General features: G+C 40.6%; 1 protein-coding gene across 1 annotated transcript in view; it reads right to left on the bottom strand.

Annotated features, from left to right (window-relative positions):
- The window catches only part of LOC148015403 (myosin-11-like), a 107,553-nt gene that overhangs the window by 26,697 nt on the left and 62,580 nt on the right, over positions 1-18,276 (bottom strand). The window contains exons 7-14 of the mRNA XM_087665521.1: positions 5,563-5,719; positions 5,335-5,484; positions 5,052-5,188; positions 4,702-4,848; positions 4,348-4,449; positions 4,180-4,237; positions 3,997-4,098; positions 1,530-1,567 (exon numbers count right to left, since the gene is read on the bottom strand). Of these exons, the coding sequence (XP_087521647.1) occupies positions 1,530-1,567; positions 3,997-4,098; positions 4,180-4,237; positions 4,348-4,449; positions 4,702-4,848; positions 5,052-5,188; positions 5,335-5,484; positions 5,563-5,719 (891 nt within the window). The remainder of the gene's footprint in view (positions 1-1,529; positions 1,568-3,996; positions 4,099-4,179; positions 4,238-4,347; positions 4,450-4,701; positions 4,849-5,051; positions 5,189-5,334; positions 5,485-5,562; positions 5,720-18,276) is intronic.

The raw sequence follows: 18,276 nt of genomic DNA on the forward strand, positions 1-18,276 counted from the left end.
ATAATTCAGACTTGAGTTGCTACTACTAACATGAACAACGATGTTAAGCAATTATCAAACCAAGAAAAGATTATGCAGCATAAAAGAAGCCCCAGTGCTGCAAAGCTCCCAATCAAGCTAGGCATTATTATATCAATGAAGCTTTAAAAACACCTTGCTAAGAAGTCCACCCACATCACTTCTCTGTCCATTTGTTAAAGCTTTTGGCCCTGTAAATAGGTGTCCCATGGCTTGCAAGTAGATATGCTCTACTTTCCTCAACTTGAAAAGAAAAGTCTCTCATTCTTAAATAACTGTTGAAAAGCTTATCTTCAACAAAAGCATTTTCCTGCTTGAAAAAACTTTCCAAGGAGGCATGTCAGTCTCATATAGCTTGCAAGCAATTTACAAAAGCTGATCAAAGCCTTCTACTTGTTCTTCAATCCCGATCAGCTTTATGCATCCCGAATTGATTTCATTTAATCATAAAGACTAGAAATAGAGATCTCTACTTAAGTTCCTTTGTTCTTCAATCCTGAATGGCGTTCTTTAACTCCACCTCAAGTGATTATCAATCATTTAATGGTATGCTTGGGTAGTGTCTTTGGAAGCCCTCTGTTCCATCGTATATGAGAAACATTGTCATCTACATAAAGTAGAATGGGGATAAGGACTTTCAACCATTGTGGGTCCCCATGTCTCCTAACCTGTCAATAAATGCTGACATTTCGTAAGGGATGAAGGGGGACAATGAATAAGCACCCCCCAAAAACAAGCATTTGGAAAGCACCAGTCGCTGCCCACCATGCCCCCCCCCCCCCCCCCAAAAGAAAAAAGAACATCAAAAAAAAAAAAAACAACAAAAAAGATATGTGTGGACAGGTTCTATCGCGAGGCATCAACCTATCAGTATCCAGATTTCAAACACTGATAAATTACCTCATTACTGTGACATGAATCGTTAAGCTGGCTCTACAGCCATAGAGGCTCCTCAAGCAAGAACATTTTGAGCAACACAACAGCATAAGTGCACTTCCTGCATAAGCGCACTCTGGTACAAGTTACGACTTCAGACAGGCACAACTAGTTGAAGGCTTTATTCTTGTAAGCACTTATACATGAAGTACATAGATAACCGTGAAACAACAAAAACCAAAAGGTTCTGTAGAGAAGAAGAGGTTAGATAACTTAGCCATTTGGACTCAGAAGCCTGATGAGATCATTGTGTCACAATATGCAGTGCAGGTAAAATCTTAAGGATCACTCTTTATTAAATGCCTTCAATCTGACCTCTACCCAATCAAGTCAAGAAGCTTCTCCAAGCTTGCAGCAATGGTCATGGCAATATTCAAGCATTCGATAGAGCATGCCCTTGTAGCCCGTTGCAAACAAGAATGTAAAAACACATACTAAAGCAGCATAAGCTATTCAATTCTGACATTGTCATAAAACTTCAAATTTAAATATACTGAAACACATAAAAGCGTTAAATTTTTGGAAAACTACACGAGAGACTAAATCACAAGGTAGAAAGAAGAGAGCAAGATTACCAGGCTTCATCTAGAAGCGCGATAATTCCCATCGGTTTCTGCCACACAAACAAACAGCATAAGAATGGAACAGATATGAAAACAGGCAGCATAAGGAGCAACCTACATATCATCTCAACGGAATCAGTAGCCTACCAACAATATCTTAAGATAACTTATAATGAGCATCAGACTCACATAGAGGGAACTACAAAGACCTCAACCAAGTAGATGTGAGACTCAACCCGCCATATATGTAAACACAATCTCATAGGAAAACTTAACAATAACATCAACCTGTGAAGCTAGCTCCATGCTTGAATCAGACATCATAATCCATCAACACTCAGACCTCTCATAAGATGCAGACATAGTTACTAATATCTCATCATCTTGCTTTATCCATATTTATCTTGTTTAAAAACTTTCCATTGCTGTACTAATCGATTATTGTTGTACATATGTACTACGCCTATGATAAGCAATTCCCTCCAATTAAGTTTTCTTAAATAGTTCAAGTAATAGAGTGGCAACGACATTCCTTCCCAAAGAAGCAGCTTCAGCCCCTCCTAGAACACATGTTCACCAATTGGAGCAGGAGAGAACTCCCAGCACACCACATGAACCCCCAAGAGTCCTAAGAGCAAGAGCAACTAAGAGGAGATTGGTCAGTGTCCAAGGGAGGCTGCACAGGCATGGATGATATGACCCAAGAGCTGCAAAGTGGCCCAGCTGGGGTCCGGTAAGTGTCGTGCTGTTGGAGAACTAGCATGTCAATAGCTTTTCTCATCAAAGCACTTTGAAGCTTTTTCATAAAAGTGCTCCTTCCAAGGTGCATCCATGTTGCCTTCAGGTCTTGTATATTCCGCAGGAAATATCCTCATTGCTGATGCTGTTTAAAGGGCATACCTGCTGCTATGGGTGACTTCTGCTAGGGAATTTGCATCTGTGTCTAACAGTGCAGCTAAATAATGACACTGAGGACTCCTATTAGGCTGCCATTCAGATAACACTTTGGACTGAAATCAAGCAAATCCTTCAGACTTCTTGAATAAGAACAATAGAGGCCATGTCTACAAATGGCTACCATTAGTTTCTTGTCTAATCATTGAAAAAGGGGTGGAAGAGGGTCCCGTCAAGGTCTAGAAAGTTTCCAAGTCTATCCTCCCCAAAACATGCATCATCATCATCAGCATCATCTCACCTTCTCTAAGTTCCTATAGTCATTGTCTCTATAGAACAACCACTCTCTTACTCTACTAGCAACATCAAAAGAGAATAGATGGAGCTTTTACCCTAATCAAATGAAAAACACATCGGATGCTTGCATAACAACATCTGGCCAACTTAGGTCTTATCTCCACAAGTCAACTCCTTGCTGGGAAGAAGGCCCCTAATCATGAGCTTGGTAAGGAAGGCTCTTGCTATAGCAATCCAGGTCAATGATCCGAAATTGGTTAAACCAATTGCAAAAACTTCGTAAACCCAATAGTTTTCAGCATCAGAAAGAATTGTAGCCTCTGAACCTCAGCTTCAATCACCACCACATCAAATGAAGCTGCGGATTGGCCACTTCACCTCTCCAATACATGATTCAGAGAAAGCCCCAATAAGAAGTGAATCCTACATGGTCACAAATAGAACCTGGTTGGCCGTAACCACTCTCCCTTCAACAAAGAATCATTCTAAGCTATGATACAATAGCTTTTTTCCCAAGATAAAGCATAGAACATCCAAACACTCAGAAGACGGAGTGCCTTCACTCCAAACATTAGCCAGGAGTGTCACATAAGGATCTCTCCTATGTGCAAATATGATAGCTCAGAAGTCGAAGGAACAGCAGAGCTTCACTGCATTGACTCCACCATGTGAGCATAGCTGTCCAACCACGTGATGCACTTAACAAGACTTGAACCCACAACCTCACGATTATGAGCCAAAGTTTTACCCACTAGGCTATCCTCCTTGGGATTAGAATACAGAAGCTTTTGTCTCATTTTCAATAATAAAAGAGGAGCCAATTGCTGCTCTAAGTTGATGCCAATCCCCTTGTGGCAGTCCAAGAGCCCACTGAGGTTGCACAAGGAACCCAAATAAAAATGGAGTTCTATTTGCCCTCTGGGACTTTCCATTTGTAGCACAATAAGCCTCTTCAAATTGATGTGAATATTGATACTAAGCAATTGAAACATAAAGAGTACTAATAGAGCTACTCATCAAAAGCTCGTCACTTTAACAACATTTACCACATTTCTACTCACTTAGCTCCTAAACTTTGGCTTTCTAATTAACATCAACTAATCCAAAAACCATAATCGAAACATCATGCTCCCTTGTTATATTTCCTCCAAAATCAGCCACTTTTGGTCTGCCAATTTTTTAGATATAACAAAAGCTGCCCTGCTGCAGAATGAAGCATAAGAATGTTGGACTATTGAACTTCATTGGTTGTTAGGACTACATCCCTACATTTGAATACACAAGGTACCTTTTCAATAAGGTCCAAAACGTCTTGGTTGTCAATGAACTCAATGTAGCTCCAATTGATGGCCTCTTTTGTATACTCCTCTTGCTCCATTTTGAAGACATGCTGCAAAATAAGCAATATTAACCTCATCAAAGAAGCCATAATTGGATCACCAAAGGCAAAATAAAACTGTATGTGGCTAACCTGATTGAAATGCTGCTGAAGCTTCTCATTCGCTAAATTAATACAGAATTGTTCAAAACTGGCAACAACATGTAGCGAATATATGAGCATCACAGTCTTTAAAGATGATTGCTTATAATATGAGATGGTGGACAGTCAGATATCAAAAACAGTGGAGAGCACCAAAACCTGTTATTCCGAAAGCTTTCAAAACCATAGATATCCAAAACTCCTATCTGTGCATAAGAATCAGGATCCTGGCCAATAGATTTGTTGATTTTTTCAACCAGCCTGCAATTCTAAAAGACTCAGTCCTATCACAACAAGTATGAATAGCAGGCTTATATAGCAGCTTATTACAATAATGAATGAACAAGAGAAACTCTCACTGATATACTTTCATGCACTCATCACAACATTGTAAGCATAGTGTAGACAAAACACTATGACCAGATGTCCTTTGCTCTGTGACTAGCATGGTGAGATCAATTTCTTAATGATCAAATAAATGAGAATACAATGTTTCAGCAAGGTCTGTCTTACCAATCAAATAAACGAGAATAGATTGTTTTGGCAAGTGCATCCCTATTGATTACAGCTGCTTCAGGGTCAAGTGTTTTTGTAATGTTCTCTTCTCGAGTCACAATAAGACGTGTACATAACGTCTCCTTCAAGCAGTTAGCATCACACCTGGAAAGTGGTAGAAAAACACCTAACCAATGTCATTCAATGGAATGATTCATGCTTCTGGGAAGATAGGAAACCATACCCACACATAAACAAAACTAAATGCTCAGTACTTATGTGTGTATATCATATCGAGACCGTTGACAGTCTTCAACTGGAAAGAACTTCACTAAATGCAATGAAATACCAAGTTATGGAAAACCTACATTAGCAACTCAGCAGCTGTTTGCAGATGAAAGACCGAGCGCTTGTCTTTCAGCATAGAAGAGTCATGTTCTTTGCCTGGAGCAAACTCAATATTTCCCAAGTGTAAAATTGCTGCTAATGTTCTGAATATTGCATCCTACTTGTCAAGAAAAGGCAAGGCTTAGCAGCATAAAAAAGATCCCAGTAAAGTAGAACTAACTGAAAAACAAATAAAAGAATAACTAACTACAAGACAAAAAAGCACAAACTTAAAAGGATAGACATAAGAAATCTATATTGCACCTGCTCTTGTAAACTTATTCCAACAATGTCCATGGCACGCCTTGTCCTAACATATTCTGAGGTGTCACTCACACCAGCTAAATCAAAACAGTTACTCTGGTTCAGATAGTGAAAAGTTTTTGGTTCTGTTAACTTGTATCTCTCAGCATCCTGTACAACTCAGCATGTCAGTGCCATCAGATGGAATATCTGTAATATAGTTGTTTTTATAACTTGAATAAAAGTCACCTCTGTTGAGGCACACAGCTGATAAAAACAGTGATAGTTCCTTTCTGGACTTGTGATCTGCACCACACGAGATCTCTCTAGGAGGTAAGTTCTGATAGCAGCACCTGATATTCTTCCACTGCGATCAAATTGAATGTCCACAAATTTCCCAAAACGACTGCAACATGAGCAGAAAGCTAACAAGAATTATTAAAAGATTGTGGCTTGATGCAACCAACCTTCCTCTCAAGACAAACAAACACATAAACACTTATACTTATAAACAACGATTAGTATAGCACGAAGTTGCACTTTACAGCATTGAGTCTCATCTCTTTGTACTTTGTAATCCTCCTTGAAAGTTTGAGTCATGTATTGTCACCTCTGATGTGTAAAGGCAACACAATATCACCATCAGCATCTTAATATGCTTAGTTGCAAGAGTTTTGAAAATGGGGAAACCAGAATGCGTTCTAGAGAAGTGGAGTTTCAATCTTGGTCCAAAACGGCAAAATGGAACCCGAAAATATATATATCTGTCTGTGTGTGAGGGTTCTTTTTCCTCTCTTTTTTTTGTGTTTTTTTGTTGTTTTGGGGGTGTGTGGGCAGTGGGTGGTGGTGGTGTGGTGTTTTAGGGGTGGGTATGCAGATTGTAGCACAAGCTTGCAAAGGTATGCGATACAAATAGAACTTAAAGTCTAGAGGTGAGAGTTCCAAACACTAAGCCACATTGGTTGTTGGTCAAAAACCAAAAAACAGTTGGCTAAACTTCAATGCAGCTCCCCCTAAACCATAAAATTAAAGTCTAGAACTTAACCTCACAGAAAAAAGGCAAACTTGAAACGTGTTTCAAAATAACTGAAGCATTTCTGTTTCAGCTTTTTTGTTTCAAAGTGCCGAAATTGCATTTTAGGCAATTATGGCTGTATCTACATTCTTATCATGGTCTTAGCCTGATCAAGTGTTCAAGTGGTTGCAAGTGATCACTCAACAGCCTCATAGCATCAATCAGACTGTAGACACCTTAATCTGGAGCAATCTCATCTTTGTCACTGACATTCCCAAAGGATTGTGTTTCGCTCCCTCCAAATGTGTTGCCACCTGGTCAATCATGGAACCACAGCCATCTCAAAACTTTGATTGGCATCATCTAACTCTTCTTAGGTCACATCAGTACTGATCGACGAGACATGTACCCCTGAGTTCCCCTTGTATTCATTATATTATTCATCCCATTCATTCTCTAAGTTTCTGAGTTCTTTCATTGCCTTTGTGTTTGCCGTATGCACTTTGTGATTATCCCACAAACCCTAACAATTCTCCATAGCATTTGACTTGGGCTTCTCTTTGATCATATATGGAGCCAAACCAACACTTGGTTTCTTCCTATTTCCCTTCTGATCTTGCTGCTCATCTTTAAATTGGTTCCCCTATTCTTCTTTGGACAATCAGGTGCTACATGGCCCTCCTTTCCACAAAGAAGACCCTTGTTGGCGGCCCTCAAAGATCAAGCTACTCCCATGCCTTAAAGTTGTTACCATTCCATCCATGAAGTCTATTTGCTGCAAATCTAGAATTCCTGACACCATTATCAAGCATGGATAGTTTCTTATCATAACGTCCTCATGGCTGTGGGCACAAACAAAAAATGGAAAATGCTGAACTTGGCCAACCGCCGTTGTATGTCCTTGACTTAAGCTTGGAGAATCACAACGAGCAACGAATCTCCATCAGATTTGAAGGAAGAAGATGTTTCGGGATGCTGCCCGTGCGTGTGTTCAGATTCAAGAGAAGCCGGATGGGCATCCTTCCATGTGTTGAGGTTCAATAGGAACAAATGCATCAAAAGGAGATACACCACAGGAAGCCAAGATGGTGAGAGAGAATGCATAAGCTGAGAGAAAATAAGAAGATTGGGAGAGCGCGTGAGAATGTGTACTTGATCAGAATTGAGAGAGAAACAAAGGACTGAAAGAATAGGACTGTAAACGAAGTGCGTCTAATTCTGATCAATCACAACCACCGAACATCCTTGTACACAAGCATCACCCCTACACAAAATCTGAGCATGAGCATTGGACAAGAAATCTACCTCGTCACCATACACACCATCCGCAACACATGCCCCCGTATATGCCCCTCTTGCTAGCAATGTCCCATACCACCCTAAACGAGATAAAGACATACCTATCAAGTGCAAACCATCATGGTTCCGTGAGCAAAGTGGTTTTGAGCACATCATTAGATCTCGCGTCCAATTGCAGGATAAAGCTCCGATACCAACAAAACATCCCCCAAGGATCCAACCTGCACATGAGACATGACACAAGCCATATCCACAAATACAAGGGACTGGACATCAAACTCACCTCCTAGCTATAGAGCCAAACAGGCTCACCCCCAAGCTTGGAAGCTAGCAACACTCCAGGTTACAACCACATCCCAAGCATTGGCGTCCCATACTACCAACCCACCCTTTCCTGGTGTATAGATGCGTCGGCCAACAAGCCAAGAGTCTAAGATTGATGATCACACAATGAATGTGTATAATAGGGCCTTGAGTCCTTTAAAGAGAAATTAGTACATTGACACTAAGTCACTTCATGACCATTGTGACCAATACTACTAGCGCCCATCAGGATATCTCAAGAAGTAACATCCTCCACCTCTGCCTTAGTGATAACCATCCATAAAATCTGCCCATCCCAATTGCACTTGCGCTCGCACCATGTCCATAATATAATGACGAGTAACATGAACAACATCAATGAGAATTTCATCCAAGTCCAACAAAGTATTGTAATAATCCAACCACATCTAAATGGCACAAGGAGTACTACATGTCTCTCAACTTCTTCCTAGAATGTGTTGACCCCTAAGATACTCAAGGTCATAGGCGTACTAAGGAGAATCTTTAGAACATGGTGAGATTGGCCAAGATTTTTGCCTTCTGCCCACACTTGTAATCCTTGCCAAATCATTGGGCTATCTTTAAATAGGGTTCCAAGAGGAATGGTGACTCAGGGTTGATGCAAGTGCTGCAATTATGGAAGGTCTAACATTCTCATAGATGTATTACAATCATCTTGCATTAATAACAAGACAAACCTCTTGCTCCATAGGTTGTGGTATGATTGGTGGCTTCATTGTGATCTCATCTAATTGTCCTATCCTTTTTGAAATCAATGCATTCAGCATGTGAAATAGGCTAGGAAGACTAATCATTTCACTAGCCTGTTCTTTGTGCAATCTGAGGAGGATTAAGTAAGAAAAAAAGAAAGTTTGACGCTCAGTAACATAGCCCCTTGAGTACCTAGCAAGCACACAATATTTTCTTGTGCATATTTTGTTGGACCAAGAGAGGCACAACTGAGAGAGATGGAGGTCGAGCAGGAGTGAGCGTGAGAGTGTGACGGCTGGAGAGAGTGTGAGCAGAGTGAAAGTACGAATCGATAAGAGTGTACCAACAATGTGTTGGTACACAAAGAATAAAATGTATTTATACTTAGGGCACGTAAAGGGTGCGTTCACATGTACAATATGCGTGTACTATACACGGAGGTTACCGATCCTTTATCCCAACAACCTCCCACATAAAGATCCGATATGGACCTCTAGCTAGCCAACTCCCACTAGTCGAATGCAATGCTCATGCTAAGCTTTGCTTAGACTTTTAGTGAGAACATCTACAAGGTTATCTTGCGTTTTAATATTGGTCAATGTGATTTGACCATCTTCCAGAATCTGTCTGATGAAGTGATATCACACATCTACATGCTTTGTGTGTAAATGCATGGCATTTTTAGCCAGATACACAGTACTCTAGCTATCACATCCCAAATCTGCAGTACCCATAGACATGCTGAGATCATCTGCAAGTCTGCTCAACCAATAGCTTCCTTAGAAGCTTCAGTAGCTGATATATATTCAGCTTCAATGGTACTCAATGCAACAATGTTTTGCAACCTGGAACACCAAGAAACAGCCCCACCAGCAACTGTAAAGACATACCGGCTGATGGACCTACGAGTGTCCAAGTCACCTACCATGTCTGCATCACAATAACCCTGCAAACTAGGTGCACCCTGCCCATAGCAAATACTTTTTCTTTGTGTACCCTTAAGGTACCGAAGAATATACTTGACAGCCTCCCAATGTGCTTTGTCAAGATTTGACATAAACTTACTAACAACTCCCACTGTATGAGCAATGTCTGGACGAGTAGCAACCATAGCATATATAAGAGAGCCACAAGCTCATAGCATTTGCTTCCACGTCATCTTTCGGGCTGTTCGCTTTGCTAAGCTTGAGATAAGGAGGTAAAGGTATCCCAAAAGGCTTAGCTTCAGCCATGTTAAATCTGTCTAGTACCTTTCCAATGTACTTTTCTAGAGATAAAAACAGCAATTTCTGCATTCTATCTCTACGAATCCTCATGCCCAAAATATGCTCTGCATTTCTCAAATCTTTCATGGAGAAAGCTGATTTCAACTGATTTTTTAGACCATCCAAGCTAGTCTTTCTTTTCCCAGCTAGCAATATATCATCCATATACAAAACAAGTATGATGGGGCTGCCATCTGTATCCTTTTTCATGTACAAGCAATGATTTGCATGGCTGCATGTAAACTCATGAGATAGCATAAAAGTGTCAAACTTTTTGTACCACTGCCGTGGTACTTGCTTCAGCCCATACAAGCTGCGTTTTAGCTTACACACCATTTGCTCTTGTCCAGGAACTACAAAGCCCTCGGGCTGTTTCATGTAGATTTCCTCATCAATGTCACCATGCAAGAAAGTTGTTTTTACATTCATTTGATACAGCTCCAAATCCAAAATAACAATAAGAGCAAAAAGCACACGTAAAGTGATCATCTTCACAACAAGTGAGAAGACCTCTTGGAAGTCAATCCCTTCCTTTTGTGCATATCCTTGTACTTGGGTTTCCCATCAACTAGCTTGACTTTGTACACCCATTTGTTTAGAAGTGGCTTCCTTCCCTTGGGCAATGACACAAGATCCCAAGTATCATTAGCATATAGAGATTTAATCTCCCACTTACTACTGAACTCACATGACTTGGCTTCTTTGTATGTAAGAGGCTCACCCTCATCTGTAAGCCTTCTTACGCGTGTAGACCTGCATACCCAATGATCAACATTTTGAGGAATTGGATCTACATCTGGAGGTATATTATTTTCAACATTTATTGGCTGCTGTAAACCATTTTCAGCATGCTGTTCACGCTGTACATCACCTTTATTTTCATATCCAACACCTGCATTTTCATAATCAGCAAGCCTATCTTACTGTCGATGATCTCCTTGTGCTTCTGTTTGCTGTCCATCAACATCTGGCTCAAAAATAACCGGCTGATCATCAGTTTCAACCTGTGGTACAGCACCTTGAGGCTCATTCTCTGAAGTAATAGGTGACTGCAAACTCTGAAACTTCACCTTTTTCAGATCTTCATTAGAGGCTAACGTGGCTTTCAGCAATTTTGCCTATTGAACACAACATTACAGCTACGAATAACTTTCTTAGACTTAGGTAACCACACTCTGTAGCCAAATTCACCCTCATTACCATAGCCCATGAAAATGCCTTTGGTGGATTTTGGGTCAGGTTTATTCCTCAGCTCATCCCTAACATGCACAAAAGCATCACAGCCAAATATGCATAAATGGTCATATGAGGCCAATTTGCCAGACCAAACCTCCTCAAGGATGCCATTATTTAAGGACCTATTTGGAGAGCGGTTACAAATGTAAACCGCAGTTTTGAGTGCCTCTCCCCAAAATGCATGAGGGAGATTAGCAGTGGACACCATGCACCACACTCTTTCACATAAAGTCCTGTTATATCCTTCAGCCACCCCATTTGAAAAAGGGCTATAAGGGGGTATTAGCTCCCTCTTAATACCATGCAAGTCACAAAAGGACTTGAATTCAATCGATGTGAACTCACCCCCATTATCAATTCTCAAGCATTTCAGCTTTCTACTTGTCTGAGTAGTCACAAATGCACAAAAAGTTTTAAAAACAGCAAACACTTCACTTTTCTTTTTCAGCAAATACACCCAAATCTTCTTGGAACATTCATCTATAAAGGAGACAAAATATGTAGCACCACCCAATGATTTCATGGGCATACTACATACATTAGAATGCACTAAGTCCAAGACATTTGACTTACGAGAGACACCAGAGTAAAAGAAATTTTTTATTTGCTTTCCAAACTGACACTCATTACAAAAGTCAAGTTTAGAGCCTTTTCCATCAACCCTCTTCAGAGAGGTGAGGACATCAAGTCCTTTTTGGCTCATATGGCCTAATCTCTTATGCCATAACTCCAAGTGGCTGCAAATTTCAACAACTGCAAGAAACCTGTCATTTAAGCCTTTGCAATGCAAACAATACAAAGTGCCCTTCTTGGTTCCTTTTGCAATCAGCATGGAACCCTTTTTCACTTTCCACAAACCACCACTAAACAATGTGGTGTAGCCATACAAGTCAAGCTGACCAACAAATAATAAACTCTTTTTAATGCCAGACACATATCTAACATCTTCTAGCACAAGCTCTTGACCATTGTCTAAAGACAAGTGTATTGTGCCAATCCCATCAATGCTGCAAGCATGGTTATTTCCAAGATACATCTTTCCATAACTGCCTGCATTGAACATAGCAAAACACTCCAAGCAAGGAGTCACATGAAAAGAGGCACCAAAGTCTACAATCCAAGTCTGAGTGACACCATCATCAACTGACAAGAGTGCATCAATCACATCAGCCTTAGTAATCTGCATATCATGCATGTGACATATAAGGGCATCATAATCAACTGCATATAATACATCAGCCTCTGTATCTGAAAGCTCCTCTATGACCACACTAGAGGCCACATTGGCCTTTTCTTTGCCTTTGGTTGTCTCCGATGCATCTGTTTTATCTACCTTCTTTTTATCTCTTGCATTCTTCTTTCTCTCTTGTTCCTTCTTGTAATACCAGCAATCAGGTTTCTTGTGGTCCTTCCAACAACAGTGATAGCAAGTAATGTCACTCTTTTCCTTTCCTTTGCTCTTGCTCCTCTTTCTCTGCCTTGCATTTGCATTTTTCTTTTCAGCCCTACCTCTTACATTATAAGCTGAGTTGTTGCTTCTCCACTAGACATACGTCTAATTTATTCATTTAAGATAGAACCCCTCACCCCATCATATGAGAGGGTTATTGCTAAGTAAAACCACCAAGGTCTCCCAAGAGTCAAGCAGCGTCATGATCAAAAAGATCGCCCTCAACTTATCATCAAAGTCCAAATTTGCATCTTTGAGCTGATTTAAAATCCCTGTAAATGCACTCAAGTGCTCAATTTGCAAGCTTTGACTCATCCAGTCCATATTCACCAACTTGCGCATTAAATGCACTTGATTAACAAGTGTGGTGATCTCGTAAGTAGTTTTCAGCTTCTCCCATATTGCATGATCTGTATCTAAACCCTTAATGTCTGTCAGAATGTCATTAGTGACACCCATCTTTATTTAAGCCACAGTCTTTTTATTCACTCTAGCCCAATCTGCATCAGACATTAGTGTGTGTTTATCTTCCTGCAAAGCATCCTCACAATCCTTTAGGAACAAGATGCCTTGCATACGGTCTTTCCAAAGATCAAAGCCATGACCATCAAACTATTTAATCTCCATCAAACTCTTGATGTCTGAACTGGAAGAAGTTGCAACCATTTTATCACGAACACAGGAGCAAATGCACTAATCTGCAAAGGAGCACAAGCTGAACCAATAAAATACAATGTTGTTCTTCCTCGATCAGAAGTAAACACGGGCAAAAATGCAAAAATTTACCAGATTCTAGCAAATCCCCAAATTTGTATAAATGTCAGCCAATCTGACCCAGATGAGCAAAACTTTGCCAATACATGAAAAGGCCCAAATTTTTGGGAACCAATGTCAAGAAATTTTGCGGCAAAATTTTGACTAATTTGGCAAAATCCCCAAATTAATTTGGGTCACCGCTCGCAATGTCCGCAATTTCTGACTCGATAGTCACTAACAAGCCTAGACGAGATCAAATCTAGGAAAAGCCTCAAATTTTCTGGCTAAAAGTTGCACAGAATTGGTAGCTGTGCTTTCACACGTGAACTCCCATCAAGGAAAGTAATGAGAAAAATTAAAGAAGAAATTTTTTACCAGAAGATTGATGAGCGGGCGCACAACCGGGGAGATGGAGGGTGGGGGAGGGTCCCGGTTGACCTATTGGCTTGTCAGGTCAATCACACAACACAGCTGGTCGCTTCTGTTCAATCGCGCACTTCAGCCCACACTGTCCCTGCCGTCCTGCCCAACACGCTTCAGCCCAAGCTGTCCCGTCCTGCCCAACCTGCCGTCCTACCCAACACGCTTCAACCTGCATCTGACTGCCTCGTCTCCCATCACACGAACATTGTGTCTGCCCGTCGTTGGACCTATCACATTAGCTGCCCGACACATTGGTTACCAAGGCCTCAGACTGTCTGAAGATCGTGTTGGATTTGGGAAGCATGCACAAAACCCTTTGCTCTGATACCAGTTGTTGGACCAAGAGGGGCACAGCTGAGAGAAATGGAGGTCAAGCAAGAATGACCGTGAGAGTGTGACGATTGGAGAGAGTGTGAGTAGAGTGAAAGTACGAATCAATAAGAGTGTACCCACAATGTGTTGGTATACAAAGAATAAAATGTATTTATACTTAGCGCACGTAAAGGGTACTCTAAGAATAAAATGTATTTATACTTACGACCATTGGACCTATCGCATCAGCTGCCCGACACATTGGTCACCAAGGCCTCCGACTGTCTGAAGGTTGTGTTCGAGTTGGGAAGCGTGCACAGAACCCTTTTCTCTGATATCAATTGTTGGACCAAGAGGGGCACAATTGAGAGAGATGGAGATCGAGCAGGAGTGAGCATGAGAGTGTCACAGCTGGAGAGAGTGTGAGCAGAGTGAAAGTATGAATCGATAAGAGTGTACAAATAATGTGTTGATACACAAAGAATAAAATGTATTTATACTTAGGGCACGTAAAGGGTGCGTTCACACATACAATATGCGTGTACTATACACGAAGGTTATCGAACCTTTATCCCAATATATTTTTTATGGAGATGAGTAAAAAACCAAGAGTCTAGTAATTGTTGTCATACAAACCATATAAGCAGACCAGCTGTTTATATAATACATATTGCTTATCCTGAAGAACCTGAACTCTACATTTCAACAACTCAATATAAGTAACAAGTCATTAGAATTATCACCAACCACTTGGAAGGTCAAAGAATACTCCAATGAAGATTTCAAGTGCTATCAACTCTAGCAACAAATGCATGCTCATTCCATATTCTCGATGAAACCAGTCTTTCTCCTTGGATAGGGTGATAAATAACTTGATTAAGCACTAATTACAGCAAGCATCAAATTCACACAAACTGAAAATGTACACTTTAATCTTGGACATTGGACACCTCGTTGGTCCCAAAACTAGTGCCCCTTGCGGTATTTCTTTATCTTACATTGCAAATGGAAGGAGTACAACAAAGATCCTCTGATCTCCTCACTAATCCAAGTGGCTGCCTCCAAACCAATTTGCCTCTTGGTTTGCTCCGGAATTGGCCTTCAGCCTGATCCATGAAAAACAAATTCAACCCTAAATTTGATACTGGCTAGCTGGGCTCTTGAATCTCCCTAAAATTCCTCAATTTCAGCTCTACTAGAGTTCAAGTCTCATGCCCTCAATTCTCAACACGCATCTCGAGGTGGTTGTCAAACCCTAATTTCTACTATAGATTAAGATTTACAGTACAAATTAATTAAAATCTCATCGTCTAATGGCTCAAACTATTGGAAAATGCTGAGATAATTTGAGAGATGGTTGGGAAATGAGAGAGAATGCTGTAGAGAGAAATTTCAGAGTTTCATCCCGAGAAATGCTACGAAGCTACTACTACCCTGCTCAAACAACCATGGAAGTTATCATCTGCAGCTTAAAACCAATAGAAAGACTGTTGCCCCCTTCTATATACTATCATCTGCACCAAAAGGACCTTGGGCCGCTCTCAATATAAGGTGCACAATGGAAGGGAAACACGAACACCAAGAAAAACAAAGAGAGAGAAAAAGAGAGAAAGCAGAAGATGAAGGAAGAAGAGTGCACTAATTGAAGAAAAATGTTGATAGAATGATGATGAACTAATCAATCCCTGCACGCAGTCCAAAGCGTTAGTGAGGGCACCAAATCAGGCTGATGACGATGGCCGCACCAAGCACAAAGAGTCGTAATGTCGAAGTAAGCAGCTACAAGGGAAAGCCTGAAGACTAAATAGTGTGTGGGTCTTCTAAGGAGGGGACATGGCTACAAATAGCCAAATCTAGTAGACCTACACCAAGAGCGGCCATACATGTTGATCGACTAGTAATAAATGCTAGTCACTAAAAAATAAAATGCCACAAAAATAGGGGAAACTCTGAAAAAATCCCAAACGGCAATGACAATGTTTGGCAGGTATAGGCAAACTATGGAAAGTAATAACTAGTCTAGGAATACATATAGGAAGCCAACAAATAAAGAAAATGCACCTAAACTACCATAGCTCTAATATCTCTATCAAATTCTGACAAGAGCTCACAACCAAGAGATGATTGACTGACATAACTAACATAGGTAGCCTAACATCCCCTCTCAGATCCTCATGTGATAAAGCGTAGAGGCCTGGGGCAAAGGCTTCATTAAAAAATCAACTGTGTTGACCTCCATGGGAGATCAGGTCACTGCTAACTTGGAACCCACGATTGCTCTCGAACATCACCTCGATGTTCTTCATGCGAGCATGAAACACACACTTCTTTGCCAGAGCTAGAGCACTCTGGTTGTCCACACACAGCTCCGTATGTCCAAGCTAAGAAAAGCCAATCTTTGCCGACATGCAACAAAGCCAAACTGCCTCCATAGTCATAGAATATAATGCCACGATACTCTGCCTCTATAGAAGAAAGGGCAACAATAGGCTACTTCCTGCTACTCTACAAGATAACTCTCGAGCCAAGGGAGAAGGTATAACCTGTCGCATATCGTCTTTTGGGAAATCGGCTTCGCTAAGCTTTCTATATGGCAGTAAAGACGTACCAAGAGGCTTAGTATTAGCCATATTAAATATATCAAGTACTTTGTTGATATATTTGCCTTATGAGAGAAACAACAGGTGCTGCCCTCTATCTCTTTTAATATGCATGCCCAAAATGTGTTCAGCTACACCCAAATCTTTCATTGAGAAGGCTGAACTCAGCTGCCTTTTAAGAGCATGTAGAGTACTCTTATGCTTTCTTGCAATCAATATGTCATCCACATATAAGACCAGCACAATAAGGCTTCCATCATCAACCTTTTTTGTGTATAAGCGATGATCTGCAAGACTCCATTTGAATCCATGGCTAAGCATAAAAGTATCAAACTTTTTATACCACTACCTAGGGGCTTGTTTCAGCCTATGTAAGCTATTTTTCAACTTACAAACTAAGTGCTTTCTCCCTGGAATAGTAAAATCTTCGAGTTGTTTCATATGCAGCTCTTCATCCAAGCCACCATGAAGAAAAGCAATCTTCACATCCTCTAGCTCTAAATCCAAGGATACAGTGAGAGCAAACAAAACACGAAGTGTAATCATCTTCACCACCGGTGAAAAAACCTCCTAGAAATCTATGCCTTCCTCCTGTATATAGCCCTTAGCAACCAAACATGCATTGTATTTGGGCTTCCCATTAATACATTTCACCTTATAAACCCATTTATTAGTAATAGCTTTCCTATCCTTGGGCAAAGGTACAAGCTCCCATGTGTTATTTGCATACAAAGACTTCATCTCTTCCTGCATAGCAAGCTCCCACTTTCTCTTGTTTTCACATGGCTGTGCCTCTCTAAATGTTAGAGGCTCACCCTCATCAGTCAATAAAATGCAATCCAAAGATGGCTGAAACCTCTATGGCTGCCTTTTGATATGTATAGACCTTACCCAATGATTTGAATTGATAGGCAATGGGCCTACATCCTCAAGTATGTGCACAGCATCACATGGTGGCTGATTTTCAGCATTTTCTTACTGCTGTAACCTGTTTTCAGCTTGTTCTTCTTGTTGTTCTATTCCATCATGTGCATCTATTTGCTATCCATTATCTTATGGCTGTAGCACAATACATTGTTGCTCATTTTCAGCATCAAAAGGGAGAGAATCTTCAGCTAATGGTTGCTGAATGGTTGGTTGTTTATACTGAAATTTGACCTCCTTTTTGTCAAGATCACTATGTAAAGCATTTTTCAACCACTTTGCCTCATTAAATACTACATCTCGGCTGCGTACTATCTTTCAATCCTGAAAAACCAACCTCTATATTCCATCTCTCCCTCATCTCCATATCCCATGAAGATGCCCTTGAAGGATTTCATGTCTAGTTTAGTCCTCTAGTTTACAAGAATATGCACAAAGGAATCACAACCAAAGACACGCAAATGGTCATATGAACCAGGTTTGCCAAACCAAACCCTCTTCAAGAATGCTATTTTCCAATGCACAATTGGAAGAGAGACTGCACACGTGAACTGCACTTTTAAGAGTCTCTCCCCAAAACTATTACGCAAGATTAGCAGTGGACAGCATGCATCTAACTCTCTCACAAAGTGTGCAATTATATATTTC

The sequence above is a fragment of the Lygodium microphyllum genome, chromosome 24, assembly GCF_053477565.2.
Source record: "Lygodium microphyllum isolate KBCC chromosome 24, Lygodium_microphyllum_v1.1.10, whole genome shotgun sequence".
NCBI lineage: Eukaryota > Viridiplantae > Streptophyta > Polypodiopsida > Schizaeales > Lygodiaceae > Lygodium > Lygodium microphyllum.